Genomic DNA, 20,440 nt, shown 5'->3' with positions numbered 1-20,440 from the left:
GCTGACAAATCCTGAATTTCTGTAGAGATAACTGTGCAGAGATTTATAAGCACGCAGTGCTTCACCACTGAACAGCGAGGGAAAGTTGATGAGGTAATCATACACGTCCGGGTATTCCGCTGGCAGTTCAAAATCCGGTCGTGAAAACTCCGTCCGGAAAGCCATAAGGGTCACAAATCTGTAGATCGTTTATTTTAGACATGTATCTAGTTATCTGTTCATTAGAAAAATGAGCCGTGTAGTCCGTCGGTTGAAATTGATCCATTCTGTACACGAGTGCAGCAGTATTCAGCGGTGTTTTTGACCGACACGATGGCGGTTGTGTACTTTCCGGTCACGTGACTGCAAGATCTCTATAGCGGGCTCGACTCAAAATTTTCTTTAATGACTCGGACACTGGGGGCTTGAGACTGGACCCGGACTCGAGGTTTAGTGACTCGACTACAACACTGGTATATAATTAACTCTAGAATTACTGGCATGTTTCATTAACAATAAGCAAAATGAACATATATAATGTTCAACATGCAATGAGTGACAATATTAATTTTAGAAACTGATTTATAATCTCTAATATTAATATTTGGTGAAAACTCCCCTTGAGAGAATAACAGCACTGACCCTCATCCTAAAATGTCTCACTTGAAACGAATTCACCACACAGAAGAGTTCAAGTTTATTTCTAGCTTTAGTTTTCTGTATGTGAACTTCCCTCATCAGTTCCCACCACATGATTTAACATGATTTTAATAAGATTTAAATCTGGAGACTAAGGTGGCCAGTGAAAAACAGACATTTTCTGTTTGTGCAACCATTTCTGTGCCGATTTGGATGTATTTTTGGGCCATCAGTGATCCTCTGCCATATATTAAAGTAAGTTTGGCAGCTTTCGCTTTTGCTTTCCATATGCAGTCTCCATTTTTAACATACTAATGGTATTCACGGTCAAAAATTAGGCTCATGTGTCCCAAGCGATTTGCAACTGTTCCAATCTGCTGGAACATAATGTACTGATTGTGCTTAATGGTATTTATAAATGCTTCAGTATTTTTATGCCGATTATATGATTTGTGCTGGGCATCATCTACCTGCCTGTGTGTTTTTTGTGCTAAAACTCTTTATGTATGGATTTATACTCCAGAGAAAAAAAGAAAGCGTCGAAAACAAAGAGAGAGTTCCTGAAGCCTGAGAACGAACAAACAAAAAACAAACAAATGAGCGTCAGCAACGCCATAGCTCACACGGCCATACCATGAGAAACCAGACTCGTTTATAATTAGCCAAGTTGTTCATGAATACAATTAGAACAATTCGATCTTCAAAACAAAACAATCAAAATCCATTGAAAACTCAAGGAGTCGTCGTAATTTTCCTGAAGGTTCATTAACCGGCCTAATTAGCAAATTGTTAATGAGAAATCACAAAACTGGGGGTAACTTTTGTGCAGACTGATTAGATCTTCCAAACAAAACAATCAGAATCAAAATCCATTGAAAACTCAGTGAGAAGCAGCAATTTTTGTGAATTGTGGACAGACGGACAGATGTCGCGTGATGGCAATAGCTTTAAAAAAAAAAAGCCTTTTCCCTTCAAAAATATTTTTTGTGCCATTATTGTAAGGATTATTTGGAGCAGCCAATAAGTTAGATATATATTATTTTGAGAGAAAACATGGTTATTTAGAAAAAGTTGCTGTGGGTTAGAAGAATAAGCAGTTCTTCCAAAGTTGATCCTTTGTGTGTACTGTTCATTTCATGTAATACTTTTTTTTTTTTCTCATTCTCTTAAAGGGAGCCAATAATTCTGGAGTTAGTTGATACCCTAAAAAGTATTATATTCACCCTCTGGTCTGTATTGAGCCACTAAGGTGACGGTCTGACCAGCGTTTTTCAGAGCAGCAGCTGCCTGCTCATGAGTTGCACTGCGGAGATCCACTCCATTCACCTGCAAAACACACACGCATTAATGAGGACATGACATACAAAGGTACTTGTAATAGTTGGCAGAAAACTCTACTCTATGCTCTATGATCCTTACAGAGATGATGCGGTCTCCTTTCCTCAGTTCTCCACAGAGATCAGCAGGTCCTCCAGCCAGGATGAAGGAGATGAAGATTCCTTCTCCATCCTCTCCGCCTACAATGTTGAAGCCAAGCCCTGTGGAGCCGCGGTGCAGCACGACCTTCCGAGGCTCCCTGGTTAGACGAGGCAGCAAGACGGACATGATTTTGAATATTGAACCAGTGCCACCAGTTCAAACATTTCCAAGTGCATGCTTAAAACCAGATTAATACGCTGTTTTATACATTATATGACCAAAAATTTGTGTACCTGACCATTACACCCATATGTGCTTTCTGAGCATCCTATTCCAGATTTAGTCCCGCCTCTGCTGTTATAAGAACCTCCACTCTTCTGGGAAGGCTTTCCACTAGATTTTGGAGCATGGCTATGGGGATGTGTGTTCATTCAGTCACAAGCGCATTAGTGAGGTCAGGCACTGCGCTTGAGGTCAGGGCTCTGTGCGGGCCACTCGAGGAGTTCTACTTCAACCTGACAAACCTCGCTTTGTCATGCTGGAACAGGTGTGGGTTTGACCCCTTAGTTCTAGTGAAGGGACGACGGAATACTACAGCAGACAAAGACATCCTCCTGTACAACTGTGTACTTCCAACTTTGTGGCAACAATTTGGAGAAGGTCTTCTGTCATCTAAGTACCTTGTTTGATGCTGTTATTGTGGCAGAGAAAAGAGATTCTGAGGACACAGTGGCTCTTATTTTTCAAAGATCCGTATGGTCCGATCTGTTCATAAAGAAGCTATGCAAATTCCACCAGCAGGGATGAGAGTGGGTGGTCATCAAAAAAGCAGAAAACAAGATGGCGCCCGAAGCCAACCGGGGGGGGGGCTTCAAGATGCCCCCCCGGAAAATTTTGAAAAATAAGGCCTTACAAACCACTTGTCCTGCAATCTGAGCTGTAGTAGATTAAAAAATATATATATATCTGTTGTCTTTTTTATATATTTACATGAAAATATGTTTCAAATCAATAGGAGTATTGTTTAATTCAAGATAAAATCACATTCTACATTCAAGGGTATGGTTATAATTCATGATCAACAAAAACGACAAACTAAATTCACATTAAACTTAAGTTTTAGTAATTATCAAAATGTTCATATATTAAATAAAATTTTAAGGGGCGGTCACACAGCACTCCGCGTCTATATCACGTACAAAAAGATACAAAAATCTGGTGGACGTGGTCGTAAGTGCTAATTTTTGGTCAATTTTGGCTTTGCCGTGCTTTGTACGGGGTATGGCCGTCGGCGGCTGTTTCACTGCTGCAGCACTGCCTAAGCACAGCTAACCAAGTCCAGCCACGCACCCAGATGTTCCGTACCACCCTCCTCCTCCTCCTCCTTCTTCTTCTTCTCTCAGCAAGGATATGTTGAGCCTGTATCAGTTGGTTCTGTTGGTGCTGGAGCATTAAGATGAGGACATCACAGCGTTGAGGGTTCATGTTCACCCCTTGACATCTAGACTGCAAGTGCCGAGGTCTCAGAAAATTACGGTATTTATACATGCCGCAAATCAGAAGTGATGCAGAAGTGATTAGACAGTGATCAATCGAATTTAGAACTTGTTTGAGACGTCGTTTAACGGGCTTAGACAGTGCTATGTACGCGGAAAAATCCATTTCTCAGTGATAAGCCGCTAAACACACGCTATATCCCGTGATACCAACGCGTAACACCCGTCCGATGACCGTGCTCTGCCCGTGATAGACCGCCAAACTTTCGCGTCTTACCACGTCTCCCCAAGTTTTAATAACGGCCGGGACACTGATTATCACGTGTTTTTCACGTGTGTTGCACATCTTTACCACGTGTGCCGGCCGTGGTTGTCCGCGGTCTAAAGTTTTGAGCAGTCCAAAACTTTTTGCCGCGTCCGACGCCGTTCCGATTTTCCCCTGCGTCCTGTCACGTCTGTATATCGACTGTAACACGTCTTAACTTCGACATCAACACGAACAACATCGTCTGCTTCACGGGAGAGCACTTTTTGACGGGTTTTGGCCGTGATAAAGCCGTAAAGCGCTGTGTGACCGGGCCTTTAGGGTGACTGACCTTTTCTCCCTATGTCCTCATTAGTTGCATATGATTTCTTCAAAAAGTCTTTTGAAGTATTTAAGTTTTCAAAACTGTCAGCATTAATTCAGATTTACTGACTATCATATACATGTTCAATGTACTAAATCAAACGAATGCTAAGTTTATGGGATAATGTCTATGTACACTTTATACAATTATTTATAGTTCACAGTTACTTCTCATTTTCATTTGATCATTTCGACGACTTCTTCAGCTTTTTGGCCAAAGACAAGAGCTTGTCAGTCCTCTCTGTTTTTTATACCAGCATTGATTTCACGTACCTTCGCTTCGTCTCGCTTGTCAATTGTATTCGGCATTTTGAGTAAAAAAGCCGATACGAAAGAGAAACGTATTTTTGAAGAGCAGTGACGATGAACATGTGCAAGTTTCGATAAAATAGAACAGATGCGGGTACTTTTGTAAGAACTGTTATGATTGGCTTTTGTTCTCTCCCACATTCTTGTAAGAACTGTTATGACTGGCTATCATGCTCTCGCCAGCGATGTTTTGGCCAATTACATTGTAGATAACACGTATTCTACCGCGAGACTTAGCGAGACTAAAGATGGCGAAAATGTAAACATGTAACATCGTAGGAATGAATTACGCTTGAGTATCACGAAGGAACATACCCCAACCCCCCTCAATAAATGAAAAAAAAATCTCAACGGATTTGGCATAATCTAAAAAGGTTGATTTTTACTCAGAAAAAGCGGAAATCCGCCGAAAAGCAGAAAACTCTCATCCCTGCACCAGTTCCTTATACGTACATCTTTTTTTTTTTTTCATTTTTAGCATATCGTTATGATCAAACTCAAGTCTGGTTGGAGTATATATAAATTTGAGCATGTGATTGATTGGAAAGTTAAATAATCAAATAGTCAATCAATAGGTACATCAAGTAGAGTACTACAAGTAATAGCAATAAAAAATACCAAAGGTCATTGCACATACCGTACAGGTACCTCGTGTTAAAACGTAATATAGTTTAGTGTCCATGTGTCATCTGTAAATTAGAATCTTATCTTTTAAGACATTAACTTTTATAGAGCTTCATTTGAGTAATGGGATGTTTGCATACAAGAGATCAAACCTGCCAACGACTCTGCTGTTGGACAAAACTTTGCCAATTATGGATCAATGGTTGCCAGTGTATACCGTATACAGTACAGTTCTGTGCAAAAGTCTTAGGCACATGTAAAGAAACGGAGACCAAAAATACCTTAAAAATAATTAAATGAAATGTTTCAACATTTAAAAAATACCATACACAGTAATCAGTAAGCCATAATAAATGAAACAAAGTCAGTATTTGGTCTGAGACGACCCTTTGCTTTAAAAAAAAAAAAGGCTCAGGTACAATGAGTGCAGTTTTATGTGGAAATGAGCTGTAGGTTTTACTGAGCATCTTACAGAACCAGACACAGTTCTTCTGGACACTTTGTCACACTCGCTTCTTAATTTTGCACCAAAACCCAGCAGCCTTCAGTACGTTTTCTTTTTTTTAATCTGAAAAGTGCTCTCTTATGTAACATGCTGCTCAGATACAAACTTATTTTTCTTCTGTAAGATTTAATTTTACATCAGGAGGCAGACACTTTTCTTACAAAGCCCCACAGTTATGGAACAGCCTTCCAAGTAGTGTTCGGGACTCAGACACAGTCTCAGCGTTTAAGTCTAGGCTGAAAACATATCTGTTTAGTCAAGCCTTGTGTTAATGGTATTTATGAGGTAAAGGAGTAGATCTGGAGGGTCCTCAGACAGAGTGTTTTGGTAAACTGGGATGTATGGATGCTGTCAGTCCCCACTCGAGTTTGTTGATGGTGTAGTGGCTGCTGCTTTGTGTCCCGGGGCTCCCTCATGCCTGTGTTACCTTCTGGCTCTCTCCTTTTAGTTATGCCGTCATAGTTAGTTTTGCCGGAGTCCCTGCTTGTACTCAGCACAAAATGTATACTGTTCTTCCTCATTAGATGATATTGGGCATACCTAACAACCTGCGTTTTCTCTCTCTTTCTCTTCCACCCCCCAGCGTTACATGTCAATCCTGAGATCGAGGTGCTGACCTCTTCTGCTCCTCGGACTCACCTGATCCATCCTGATGCCCTACGTCTGGCTAGAGTCTCATCACATCGCTCCTGTGGAGGACGGCCCCATGAGGACAGTTGAAAGTCGCGCCTGGAGGACGCTCTGGACTCTTACAGTAATGCTTTTATGGCTGAGGACTACAGTTGACTTGCTAACTTTAGGACTGCAGTTGTCATGAACAGTTTTGCACTCGAGTTTCCATCAATGAAGAGTTATAACATCAGCGAAACTGACTTCACGTTAACACTGTTAAAAATCATGTTGTCTGTTGTTGCCCAAATGAGGATGGGTTCCCTTTTGAGTCTGGTTCCTCTCGAGGTTTCTTCCTCATGTCGTCTGAGGGAGTTTTTCCTCGCCACCGTCGCCACAGGCTTGCTCATCGGGGATAGATTAGAGATAAAATTAGCTCATGTTTAAAGTCATTAAAATGCTTTAACGCTGCTTTGCGACAATGTTTATTGTTAAAAGCGCTACAGAAATAAACCTGACTTAGTTTTGTGCTGGAAAATGAATGTTTGGACTCTAAAATGTTTTTGTACTGACTCGATAATGTACAAGTCATAAAATAGAAATCTATAACAAAGTTTGTATTAAAAAAATTAAAAAAAAACAATAAGGTGCCTAAGACTTTTGCACAGTACTGTATATATGTGTAATCAATATTAATGCAAGTCTTATAAACATGTTTCTGAGCTTCCTTGGGGAAACAAAACTACAATAATGTATAAATATACACAGGAAATAATTTAACTTCTTGTAAGCACAGCCCTCGACTTAAAAATGTATTTTGATGCAATGGGTATATGACTATTTATGTTCTGTCAATGGATGTGTCTCCCTCTGGTGGACATTCACTAAATAGGCTCTCCATCCATACTGCTGTAATTAGGTTGGACTAGATTACAAAAAGAAATCCGTCCCCCTTTCCCCTTAATTGCATATCCTATAATTAACCAGAAGCCACAAATCTTGACAAAAGAATGAGACAAATAACTTAAAGATTTGTAAAGAGAATTGTGGAGTCTGAGCCTCTAGATGGCAGTACAATCACATGACTTTGATCTACTTCCAGCATATCCACTCCCAGCATCGTCCACGGAAACAACTGGGCAAAATCTATCAACAGAAGTGCAAACTTGGTGCAAAGAATTTAATCGGTGCCCTTACATAACACATCTTATTGGATTTCTGTAGTCTTAATTCAAAGATTAGCAGATTTTGAATTTCATGCATTGGTTGGGTTTACGTAGTGCATTAGATGCTTTATTATTATTATTATTAATTTTAATGTGTGATGTATTTGATGACGGCACGTTTTCTGATAACAAATCCTTCCATTAAATGTGGATTAAGGATGGTAAAGCAGTGTGTTTTATATGACCCCCCACACGAGAACAAACATGGCTCAGCCATCTGTGGCTAGACTGACTAGCAGCTTGTATTAAAGAAAAAAAAAAGGCATGGATGGTAACAGGCTGCACTCTACAGTAACAAACTGTACTCAAAATGAAATCATGAAATCTACATCCTCACATGCTGTACTATATGCAATACGGACACTATACTGTATGTAATTGCTTGGCACGCAAACACGCCATCATGTGCTTGTAGTCGACAGTGAAAGTTACACCAACACGAAACAGACATTTAAAAATAAAAGTTGCAGTTACACACAGTTCATATGTATTAATAACGACTGACGAATAAATGCTTTACAGTCAATTAATCATTTAGTTACACAAAGATAACGATCGTTCAATTCTTCAGTATCTGCTTTCGCACCGCACATTCTTCATGCTTTACACATGAATCAATCCTCGTATGCAGTGCCTTATGGACTTCATATATTAAAAAAAAATTAATGCCTTTCTGGTGCAAGCACTTAACTTAAATAGATTTCACTGGTAGTTCTTCGGTATTACATTCACAGCAAAATGTGGGACCTTTTTTTTTTTTTTTAGTTGCAGTACTCAAGATCTCATTCTCATCTCATTATCTGTAGCCGCTTTATCCTGTTCTACAGGGTCGCAGGCAAGCTGGAGCCTATCCCAGCTGACTACGGGCGAAAGGCGGGGTACACCCTGGACAAGTCGCCAGGTCATCACAGGGCTGACACATAGATACAGACAACCATTCACACTCACACCTACGGTCAATTTACGCTACGTTCACACTGCAAGGCTTAATGCTCAATTCCGATTTTTTTGTGAAATCCGATTTTTTTGTGAGGTCGTTCACATTAACAAATATATGCGACTTGTATGTGATCCTCAGTATGAACGAAAAGCGACCTAAAAGTGTTCCGCATGCGCATTGCAGGATACGACGACGTCACACGCAGTGAGCATGGCCAGTGTTTACGGAAGTAAAACCGCCCGGTTGCGGTATGACTCATCCAATCTAGCTTGAATAGCTGCATCCCCCCAAATGGAAATCAGCTCCCTAACCTCTGCGTCCTTCCATTGAGAAGATTCAGAACCTTCACAGCCCGAAGCGTCCCTCGCATTGATGTCATGCGCAGGGGCGCAGATACGTTTTTTGAACTGGGGGGGACAAAAAACTGGGGGGGACAAAGCTGCCAGCAAACCAACCCCAACCCCGATATGCCTGTCAAACTTCTTGTTAGTAACCATAGCAACCAAGCTCGAGCTCGCAACCTGTGCAGTCTGCGCAGCTCAACCAACCAAATATCAGTCTTTGTTTTATACGAGTTGTTGCAACTATGTATACACTGCCGTGCACCTCAATAAACCGAATGGTAATTAGTCTTTTGATTTTTCCGTGAGGTTTGCCTTATGCAAAGAAAGACAGCATAGATGTTTTTTCCTCCCTATAAGTGGGGGGGACCGAAAGAAGTGAATTTAAATCTGGGTGGGACGAATCCCACCCGTCCCACCCTCTATCTGCGCCTGTGATTATGCGCCATGTTGTTGTAACTTTTTTTGAGAGACCCGCCGCCTACTTCAGCGCAGAATAGTGACGTTTGTGGCTTGTTGATGACGTGCAAGTCGGATGAATGCGACCTGGCGGTTCAGACTGAAGTCGCATATGAAAAGAGCGGATAGGAATCGGAATTAGGACCACATATCCAAACGGCCTGGGTCGGATTTGAAAAAATCGGATCTGTGTCGTTCATATTGTCAATAAAAGATCGGATACAGGTCACATATGGGCGAAAAGATCGGATTTGAGTCACTTCAGCCTGCAGTGTGAACGTAGCCTTAGAGTCACCAGTTAACCTAACCTGCATGTCTTTGGACTGTGGGGGAAACCGGAGCACCCGGAGGAAACCCACGCGGACACGGGGAGAACATGCAAACTCCGCACAGAAAGGCCCTCGCCGGCCCCGGGGCTCGAACCCAGGACCTTCTTGCTGTGAGGCGACAGCGCTAACCACTACACCACCGTGCCGCCCCCTCGTACACTGTATATGAATGCATATTCTTTTTTGTAGTTTTGTTTTTGAGAAATGAATTATTCTGCCTGTTTACAGAGCCCAGGACTAACAGAGTGGAACATATCAGAGTGGAAATATGGAGCCAAAATGGCTGACCTTGAACATATCTTATTTATGATAGATAGGACAGGACAAGATAAGACAAGACAGACATACAGGTGTTTTTTTTTGTTTGTTTGTTTTGTTTTCAGGATAGGAATATTAAAATTAAATGTTCACGACAAAATAATATCTTGAAGAGGCCATGAGTAACAGATTTGGCTAATTCATAAATATTTTTTGATTTGCATATTTGTTTATCTTATTGCTTACCTGATTTGCACAGTTGTTTATTTATTTTATCTTATGTTTATCTTGTTTATTTAGCTCTTATTTCTTAATATCTTAGAATAGGGGCGGCACAGTGGTGTAGCGGTTAGCGCTGTCGCCTCACAGCAAGAAGGTCCGGGTTCGAGCCCTGTGGCCGGTGAGGGCCTTTCTGTGCGGAGTTTGCATGTTCTCCCCGTGTCCGCGTGGGTTTCCTCCGGGTGCTCCGGTTTCCCCCACAGTCCAAAGACATGCAGGTTAGGTTAACTGGTGACTCTAAATTGACCGTAGGTGTGAATGTGAGTGTGGATGGTTGTCTGTGTCTATGTGTCAGCCCTGTGATGACCTGGCGACTTGTCCAGGATGTACCCCGCCTTTCGCCCGTAGTCAGCTGGGATAGGCTCCAGCTTGCCTGCGACCCTGTAGAACAGGATAAAGTGGCTACAGATAACGGATGGATGGATCTTAGAATGGACTGTTTTTATGTAGCTCCTATACTCTTTAGTATTTATTTATTTAGCAAGCCAAATTCCTTGTAGTTGCAACACTTACTTGGCAATAAAGCTTTTTCTGATTGATATTAACATATTAAAATATTATTACTGTTATGGAAGATTTTCAGTTAAGAAAGTGGCACAGAGATAAGACCAAAGTTAACCAAAAAGTGGCAGAATGCATTAACTTAAATTTACATTAAATTATTGGTCTTTATATAAAAAGAAACTGGCAACTGTTAAATCAAATCTAAGCGTCGTTCATTTGTGGGATCATGTGCTCTATAATTAATGTACAGTCAGTATAAAAATGAGTTTTACAGTAAATGGCTAATGTTTTCACTAATAAGCCATTTCCGTGGCTAATTTGGAGTAATGCCTCGGTCACAACCGGCCGTACGTGCTCCTACGGCCGGTCTACGTGCAAAAAACGCAAGAAACGCACGGAGGGCGCCCGTGTGACGTGCTGATTTTCGAGCCGTAGACTGGCCGCAGACCGGCCGTAGAGGTTCTTTATCATGTCAAACAAACTCTACGGGCGCTTACGTTTTTTCAGGTTGCAAGACAGACTTACAGCCAACGTGTGTCTTTCTCCACGAAAAAAAAAAAAATGCAACGATTTGGGAAACGCCAAAAATCGCACGGCCAAAAAATCGTACATCCGGTTGTGACCTAGGCTTTAAGGACACTATATGTGCAAAATAAGTCTGTATGGCTGTATATATACACTACATCTGTGTGCAACAGAGAGCAGTGAGGTCCACTAGACAGTGAAAACGTGCAGGCTAAGTGCACTAATGACCTTAGATAGCTTCATTCTGACAGACAATGAGATGAGATGAGATACACCACCATCTTCACGGCCCATAGTCATTAGATATCTGTACCGATTTTAAAAAGTTGCCCAAGTAGCCCTGATCGAGAGGAGGCAGGTAAAGACTGATGGACAGAAGGAGAGAGAGAAGAAAAAAAAAAACCATCATCTTGCTATGCAGCACCCAAGTCACAGCTGAAGGGCAGGAGGAACACATTTTACAAGCCGTGTCGAGTCAAACTTGAATTACCGGGGGTCATTTCAATAAATTCACAGCTAAGGAGCAAGCATAACATGCGCAAGTTAAAGCTGAGAGGCAAGACAAGAGCAACTCGAATAACATGAAGAGAGAAGAGGGGCACCTTGTGATCTCGTCATCTCCCAGCAAGCCTCTGGGGATGGGGGAGAAGCGTGAAGGCGTGGCTGGGGTTGTGGGCTGGCTCAGATAACTCGGGGAGCTGATATGATTCTCCATGTGCTGGGAATAGGCTGAAAAACATGAAAAGCATTAATCCACATTTTAAATGTCAATCGCAGAGGTCACCTCAGCTAACCGACACGGCTAATCTAATTAAATTCACAAACGTGCGACAACAAAAACATCTGGAAATGCCAAGTGATTTTCTCTAAGCCGTACACTCGCCGTCCACTTTAACAGGAACACATGCGCATTTATCACTCAGTTATCTAATCAGACAATCATGTGGCAGCAGCACAATGCAAAAAATCATGCAGATACAGGTCAAGGGCTTCATTTCATGTTCACATCAATCATCAGAATGAAGAAAAAGTATTATCTCTGTGACTTTGATTGCGGCATGGATGTTGGTCCCTGAAGGGCTGGTTTGAGTATTTCATAAACTGGCCAGGTTGGAAAATAGCCAGATTGGTTCAAGTTGCCAGGAAGAATAGAGTAACTCAATCACTCTTTACAATCGTGGTGAGCAGAAAAGCATCGCAGCATGCACAAAGCATCGGACTTTGGAGAGGGATCTACTACAACAGCAGAAGACCACATCAGGTTCCACTCCCGTCAGCCAAGAACAGGAGGAGTCTGAGGCCATCACGGGCACGTAATCACCCAAACTGGACAGTTGAAGATTAGAAAACAAAAATCACTCGGCCTTTTCTAGTCTTCATCCGTCAGGTACTTTGGGTGAGCCTGCGCTGAGGATCGCCTCAGACTCCTGTTCTTGGCTGACAGGAATGGAACCTGATGTGGTCTTCTACTAAAGGTTTGATTTGTTGTGTGTTCTGAGATGCTTTTCTGCTCATCACGGTTGTAAAAAGTTGCTATGAGTTACTACATCCTTCCTGGCAGCTCGAACCAATCTGACCATTTTCCTCTGACCTCTCTATTCACTCCATGTTTATTTGTTTTTCGCACCATTCTGTGTAAACTCTAGAGACTGTTGTGTGTAAAAAACCCAGGAAATGAACAGTTTATGAAATACTCAAACCAGCCCATCTGACACCAACGCCCATGCCATTGTTAAAGTCACAGAGGTTGTACTTTTTCCTCATTCTGATGTCTGATATGAACATTAACTGAAGCTCTTGACCTGCATCTGTCTGACTGCTTGCACTGCACTGCTGCCGCATAACTGGCTGATCAGATAACTGCACAAATGAACAGGTGTACCTATTAAATTGGATGGCGCATGTACATTTGTCATATATGGTACAGTGGGGCAAAAAAGTATTTACTCAGCCATCAATTGTGCAAGTTCTCCCACTTAAAAAGATGAGAGAGGCCTGTAATTTTCATCATAGGTACACTTCAACTATGAGCGACAGAATGGGGGGAAAGAATCCAGGAAATCACATTGTAGGATTTTTAATGAATTAATTGGTAAATTCCTCGGTAAAATAAGTATTTGGTCACCTACAAACAAGCAAGATTTCTGGCTCTCACAGACCTGTAACAACTTCTTTAAGAGGCTCCTCTGTCCTCCACTCGTTACCTGGATTAATGGCACCTGTTTGAACTCGTTATCAGTATAAAAGACACCTGTCCACAACCTCAAACAGTCACACTCCAAACTCCACTATGGCCAAGACCAAAGAGCTGTCAAAGGACACCAGAAATAAAATTGTGGACCTGCACCAGGCTGGGAAGACTGAATCTGCAATAGGTAAGCAGCTTGGTGTGAAGAAATCAACTGTGGGAGCAATTATTAGAAAATGGAAGACATACAAGACCACTGATAATCTCCCTCCATCTGGGGCTCCACGCAAGATCTCACCCCGTGGGGTCAAAATGATCACAAGAACAGTGAGCAAAAATCCCAGAACCACACGGGGGGACCTAGTGAGTGACCTGCAGAGAGCTGGGACCAAAGTAACAAAGGCTACCATCAGTAACACACTACGCCGCCAGGGACTCAAATCCTGCAGTGCCAGACGTGTCCCCCTGCTTAAGCCAGTACATGTCCAGGCCCGTCTGAAGTTTGCTAGAGAGCATTTGGATGATCCAGAAGAGGATTGGGAGAATGTCATATGGTCAAATTAAACAAAAATAGAACTTTTTGGTAAAAACTCAACTTGTGTTTGGAGGAGAAAGAATGCTGAGTTGCATCCAAAGAACACCATACCTACTGTGAAGCATGGGGGTGGAAACATCATGCTTTGGGGCTGTTTTTCTGCAAAGGGACCAGGATGACTGATCCGTGTAAAGGAAAGAATGAATGGGGCCATGTATCGTGAGATTTTGAGTGAAAACCTCCTTCCATCAGCAAGGGCATTGAAGATGAAACGTGGCTGGGTCTTTCAGCATGACGATGATCCCAAACACACCGCCCGGGCAACGAAGGAGTGGCTTCGTAAGAAGCATTTCAAGGTCCTGGAGTGGCCTAGCCAGTCTCCAGATCGCAACCCCATAGAAAATCTTTGGAGGGAGTTGAAAGTCCATGTTGCCCAGCGACAGCCCCAAAACATCACTGCTCTAGAGGAGATCTGCATGGAGGAATGGGCCAAAATACCAGCAACAGTGTGTGAAAACCTTGTGAAGACTTACAGAAAACGTTTGACCTCCGTCATTGCCAACAAAGGATATATAACAAAGTATTGAGATGAACTTTTGTTATTGACCAAATACTTATTTTCCACCATAATTTGCAAATAAATTCTTTAAAAATCAGACAATGTGATTTTCTGGATTTTTTTTTTCCTCATTTTGTCTCTCATAGTTGAGGCATACCTATGATGAAAATTACAGGCCTCGCTCATCTTTTTAAGTGGGAGAACTTGCACAATTGGTGACTGACTAAATACTTTTTTGCCCCACTGTATACGCCTGTGTGCGTTTAAAAAAAGCACAACACGCAGATGTTACGCTGAGTTACGTTAATCCCTCAATCGACCGAAATGGTTAAACGCTCTAAATCATGTCAAGGCTCAAAGTCCAGCTTCTCCACTTTGTAAGGACACTAAATAAATGACAAAACATTTTTATAGCTGTCCATGCATGGAAAAGTAATCTGCTTAAAATAAAAGACCTTGAACGCTTGCAGAAAGGGCGTGGCTCTTCCTGCGTCCATTCCCGCAGTGAAAAGTGACACACACACCCACACTGTGTACTGTTTGAAAATACAAGATCGAGCCCATTCTCTTAAGTCCTCATAAAACTGCTCATGTAGAGGCACAGCATCACCCCCAAGAGAGACGGGCTAAAATGTGATTGGATAGTTATCACTAGCACTAAAACACTAAAGCCAAAATAAAATCCCTCAGTTCAAGCTTTCCAAGAAGCAGCTCTGCACTGTTAACCGGAAGAAACGTCACTCTTAGTCAGAAGAGCGATTAAGACAGTTACACGCTGCCCATCTTCTCATCCTGCGTCCTGTACTCACTCTGTAGACTGGATGTTAGATTAGAGAGTCGGGGGTGTAGCTGACAAAGTTGTTTTTTGTTTTTTTTTTCCCTCCTGATTAAATTTGCTTTTACTCTTCATGCCTTTAAGCTTTAATGGCAGAATGTGTGTTCAGGTCTATGCTAATGCTCAAACACCACTGAGGTGCTATATCATCGATTACCATCACTCAGCACTTTTTGTAACCGTAGAAATCAATTCTGGGGCATTCAGAATAAAACGCTGTGCACCGCTGCTTTTGGCTGGCATTAGAATCGAGGGCGAGCCCTGGGGAACTGGATCACTCCTGGTCCTTGGCTATGCCGTTTTTATTTTAACACCTTCATCCTAAAATAGCCTTCAGAATGGATTAGTTGCCCCTGAGCAAAACACAAAGAATCACTCAGGTGATGAACTGGACATTATTTATAGTTACCTTAGACCACAGTACTGTTAAAACCTTGATTCGGATTCGTCAGAAGGTCTTTATTATTTTTAATAACAGCAGCAAATCACAGGTTTATATTAATGCGCTCGTTTGAACCCAAGGGAGAAAGGGAGGTGGTTTCTCTACTGCTGGGATCAGACTACAGCATCTTGCAAAAGTATTCGTCCCCCTTGGTGTTTGTCCTCTTCTGTCGCAGTACAAGCTGGAATTAAAATGCATTTTTGGAAGGTTAACACCATTTGATTTACACAACAGGCCTACCACTTTAAAGGTGCAATTTTATTTTATTTTTTTTTAAAATTGTGACACAGACAATCATAAAGATGAAAAACAGAAATCTGGAGTGTGCATAGGTATTCACCCCCTTTCGTATGAAACCCCTAAATAAGAGCTGGTCCAACCAATTCACTTCATAAGTCACATAATTAGTTGATTAAGATCCACCTGTGTGCAAAGTGTCACATGATCTGTCACATGATGTCTGTATAAATGGAAGGACCCTGACTCTGCAACACGACTAAGCAAGCAACATGAGAACCGAGGAGCCTCCAAACAGATCAGAGACAAAGTTGTGGAGAAGTATAGATCAGGGTTGGGTCATAAAAAATATCCCAAACTTTGAATATTCCACAGAGCACCATTAAATCCATTATAGCAAAATGGAAAGAATACGGCACCAATATAAACCTGACAAGAGAAGGCCGCCCACCAAAACTCACAGACCGGGCAAGGAGGGCATTAATCAGAGATGCGACAAAGACACCAAAGATAACACTGAAGGAGCTGCAAAGATCCACAGCGGAGATGGGAGCATCTGTCCGTAGGACCACTTTAAACCGTACACTCCACAGAGTGGGACTTTATGGAAGAGTGGCCGGAAAAAAGTCATTGCTTAAAAAAAAAAATCACGTTTGGAGTTTGCCCAACAGCATGTGGCAGACTCCCCAAACACATGGAAGAAGATTCTCTGGTCATATGAGACAAAAATTGAACTTTTTGTCCATCATGGGAAATGCCATGTGTGGCGTAAACGCAACACCCTGAGAACACCATCTCTACAGTGAAGCATGGTGGTGGCAGCATCATGCCGTGGGGATGTTTTTCACCTGCAGGGACAGGAAAGCTGGTCAGGACTGAAGGAAAGATGGATGGCACTAAATACAGGGCAGTTCTGGAGGAAAACCTGTTTGAGTTGGCCAGAAGTTTGAGACTGGGACAAAGGTTCATGTTCCAGCAGGACAATGACCAATGTGACCAGTACACCAACACAACCCAATTTTGGAGCAGTTTTGCCTTGAGGAATGGGCAAAAATCCCAGTGGCTAGATGTGCTAAGCTAATAGACATATACCCCAAGAGACTTGCAGCAAAAGGTGGCTCTACAAAGTATTGACTTTGGGGGGTGACTACCTATGCACACTCCAAATTTCTGTTTTTCATCTTAATTATTGTTAGTGTCACAATAAAAAAAAACAATGTGCACCTTTAAAGTGGTCGGCATGTTGTGTAAATCAAATGGCGTTAACCCTCCAAAAATCCATTTTAATTCCAGCTTGTAATGCGACAAAACAGGACAAACGCCAAGGGGGATGAATACTTTTGCAAGACACGATATAAGATATTTTTGTCTTTAAGATGATCACCATGTCATATTAGGCAATCATAGTGCCATAAATTCTTGCTGTGTCTTGGTCAGGAGACTGGTTGGGGTCAAACTTGTCGTATTGCCAATTATCGTTCATGTCCTTGTGTGTCGTCAAAGAGGACAGTCGAGAAATTGTTAAATCATTGCTCACCTAGTTGTCAAACTAGGCGAGGAAAAAAAAAAATCTGACACGCTAGACTTTTCTTTGGGGGCTCATGTTCTTCGATTAGGTCACATCACAAGGTCCGTTTGTCATTCCTGACATTCGTATTCAAACTTTACACTGGAAAATTATTGGCCATGTCAAAATCAGGTCAATATCTGACTAAACTCGTGTAGTCTGATCCCAGCATATAACATTACAAGCTGTGATTTTTGTCCTATTGACTGACTGGACTTGAGTGACAGTTTTATAGATGTTTATAACACGAACAAAGGTGTTTCTTTTTCCTGCAGAAGGCATTACACCATACAAAACATTAAATGTAACTTTAAATAAAAAAATATGTTGTTTCCTTCTTTAATATATAAAGAATTGTTAATAAAACACATGCTGCTACTGGGCAGCATGGTGGTGTAGCGGTTAGCACTGTCGCCTCACAGCAAGAAGGTCCTGGGTTCGAGCCCCGGGGCCGGCGAGGGCCTTTCTGTGTGGAGTTTGCATGTTCTCCCTGTGTCCGCGTGGGTTTCCTCTGGGTGCTCCGGTTTCCCCCACAGTCCAAAGACATGCAGGTTAGGTTAACTGGTGACTCGAAATTGACCGTAGGTGTGAATGTGAGTGTGAATGGTTGTCTGTGTCTATCACTACGTTCAGACTGCAACCTGAAACGACCCATATCCAATTTGTTGTGAAATCCGATTTTTTTGTTAGGCCGTTCACATTACCAATTATATGAGACTTGTATGCGATCTCCAATATGAACGGAAAACGACCCAAAAGTGTCCCGCATGCGCAAATTGACACGTAATAAGCACATCTACGTAATACGGAAACAAAAAAAAAGCGCACTCTTCATGTTTAATTATTTCTTTTTTGTTTGTTTGTTTAATTATCTGGTTAGTGTTAAAGTGTGAGGTCTCGTGTGTGTTTTTGTTTCTGAACTGAAATGAAAACGTGTAGCCTGGTAACGAGGGTTGACTCCTAAATGTCTCTCTAATTTCTATATAAGTGAACTACATGTTACTAGGAAATAATGGATTTTTAAACTCTATATAGTGCACTCGAGCTTCAGTAGGCAGTCATTTGGGATACGGCCGCTGTATTACCAAACTCTTAATTCAGGCTTAATAATTTGCACATATTTATTTCGTCATATTACCGTATTTTCTGGACTATAGAGCGCACCTGTATATAAGCCGCATCCGCTCTATTTTTAAAAAAAAAATTAAAAAAAGATATACAAGCCGCACCGGGCTATAAGCCGCAGATATCCATGTTGAAAAATTAGATATTTACTGCATGTACAGAACGATTTTGTACTGTAAATGTACATGTATGTACCTGAACAGATTCTTTCCGAACAGTGCCTTTTAACACGGCAGCAACTTTGCTGATTAAAACGGAACAGAACCAAGAGAAAATAACCGGTATTTATTTACCTTCATTTCTCCTGTGTTTGAAACCACAAGTCACTTTAATCATCTTCGCTGGATTCGAAAATAATTACCAGTTAGTAATTTGTCGTGCGTGTTCTCTCTGCTAAAGATCTGCTAATTCTTCTTTGCTTTGACTTTTCGTCTATCTTATTTTTGATTCTACTTCTGGTTAGAGCGCCCCTAGCGGTGGAAGAAAAATCCACAGAATAGCCGCACCTTTGTATAAGCCGCATGGTTCAAAACCTAGGAAAAAAGTAGCGGCTTATAGTCCAGAAAATACGGTAATAAACTTTTTCTACATTTTTATAAATATTTATTTAGATTGTTTATAGCCAGCTGAATTCTGCAACTTCTCTCAGCGCTGGCTCAAGGTGCATAAACACCAGTGCAGTTTGCGATGGAGATGAGGCAAGACCTGGCGATGTGGTTTTTGTGGCGGCAGCGGAACTCACACAATAATCTGATTAATGTGGGCAGCAGACTAATGAGACCGAAGGTGTCAAATTACTGGAAATTTCCAGAACAATCTTATAATCTTGTAATACAGGATGGTTTAAGTTATAAATCAGTTATAGAAACTGTTTTATTTAATCAGGCTAACAGATCAACATCCAGGTCCCTACCAAATCCACCATTAGCTTGATCAATTCTATAAAAGTCTATTTAAATTCTGAAAACTGTACAAATGTTGTTGTTTTCCACCAAAGAGGCGGGATTAGCCAACGCAGAATAGTGACGTTTGTCTCTTGTTGATGACGTGTAGGTCGCATGAATGCGACCTGTCCGGTCAGACTGCAGTCGCATGTAAAAATATCGGATATGCATCGGATTTAGGACCACATATCCAAGCGGCCTGGGTCGCATGTGAAAAAATCGGATCTGTGTCGTTCAGATTGTCAATAACAAATCGGATACAGGTCGCATATGGGCAAAAAAAATCAGATATGGGTCGTTTCAGGGTGCAGTCTGAACGTAGTCTGTGTCAGCCCTGTGATGACCTGGCGACTTGTCCAGGGTGTACCCCGCCTTTCGCCCGTAGTCAGCTGGGATAGGCTCCAACTTGCCTGCGACCCTGCACAGGATAAGCAGCTACGGATAATGGACGAATGGATGCTGCTACTGGAAAATAATCAACGTTGGAAGATAACAGTACGTATTTTACTACATACGTAATGGGATAACGTAAGCCACTTAACTTACAAACATGACACAACAGATACAACATGAGAAACGGTTCTGACAGTAACTAAAGCTCAGCAGAACCGGGACATAATTCAAGCCGTGACTTTGTATTAGTGTCTGAAGGAACTGACTCAAGTATTAGTAGTTTCTGAGATTAGTCATAACTGACATGTGTTGTGTGAAAAATTCAGAGCATCACCTCCTCGGAACGTTGCCTTGATAAAAGTCAGCGATCTACTGTAGAAAGGACCAGTGTGTAGTATTCACACCTCCACTGCAGGCTCAGGGATGTGACAGGTCAAAAAAAAAAAAAGAATTGCTTTGTTTTGTAGTTAATACCGGTGACGCGTTTTGTGTAAAACAACCCGGGGGCGTATCTTGGACATTCTGATGATGGGGTCACAGAAACGT

At 41.8% G+C, this 20,440-nt stretch overlaps 1 protein-coding gene across 10 annotated transcripts in view; it reads right to left on the bottom strand.

Annotated features, from left to right (window-relative positions):
• The window catches only part of dlg1a (discs large MAGUK scaffold protein 1a), a 430,819-nt gene that overhangs the window by 74,359 nt on the left and 336,020 nt on the right, over nucleotides 1-20,440 (bottom strand). For all 10 annotated transcript variants that reach the window (XM_060919862.1, XM_060919864.1, XM_060919863.1 and 7 more), the window contains 3 exons: nucleotides 11,672-11,798; nucleotides 2,038-2,194; nucleotides 1,842-1,944 (listed from right to left, as the gene is read on the bottom strand). In XM_060919862.1, coding sequence (XP_060775845.1) covers nucleotides 1,842-1,944; nucleotides 2,038-2,194; nucleotides 11,672-11,798 — 387 coding nt within the window. The remainder of the gene's footprint in view (nucleotides 1-1,841; nucleotides 1,945-2,037; nucleotides 2,195-11,671; nucleotides 11,799-20,440) is intronic.

The sequence above is a fragment of the Neoarius graeffei genome, chromosome 4 (assembly GCF_027579695.1).
Source record: "Neoarius graeffei isolate fNeoGra1 chromosome 4, fNeoGra1.pri, whole genome shotgun sequence".
Taxonomy (NCBI): Eukaryota; Metazoa; Chordata; class Actinopteri; order Siluriformes; family Ariidae; genus Neoarius; species Neoarius graeffei.
This window is presented reverse-complemented; position numbering and strand designations above follow the sequence as displayed.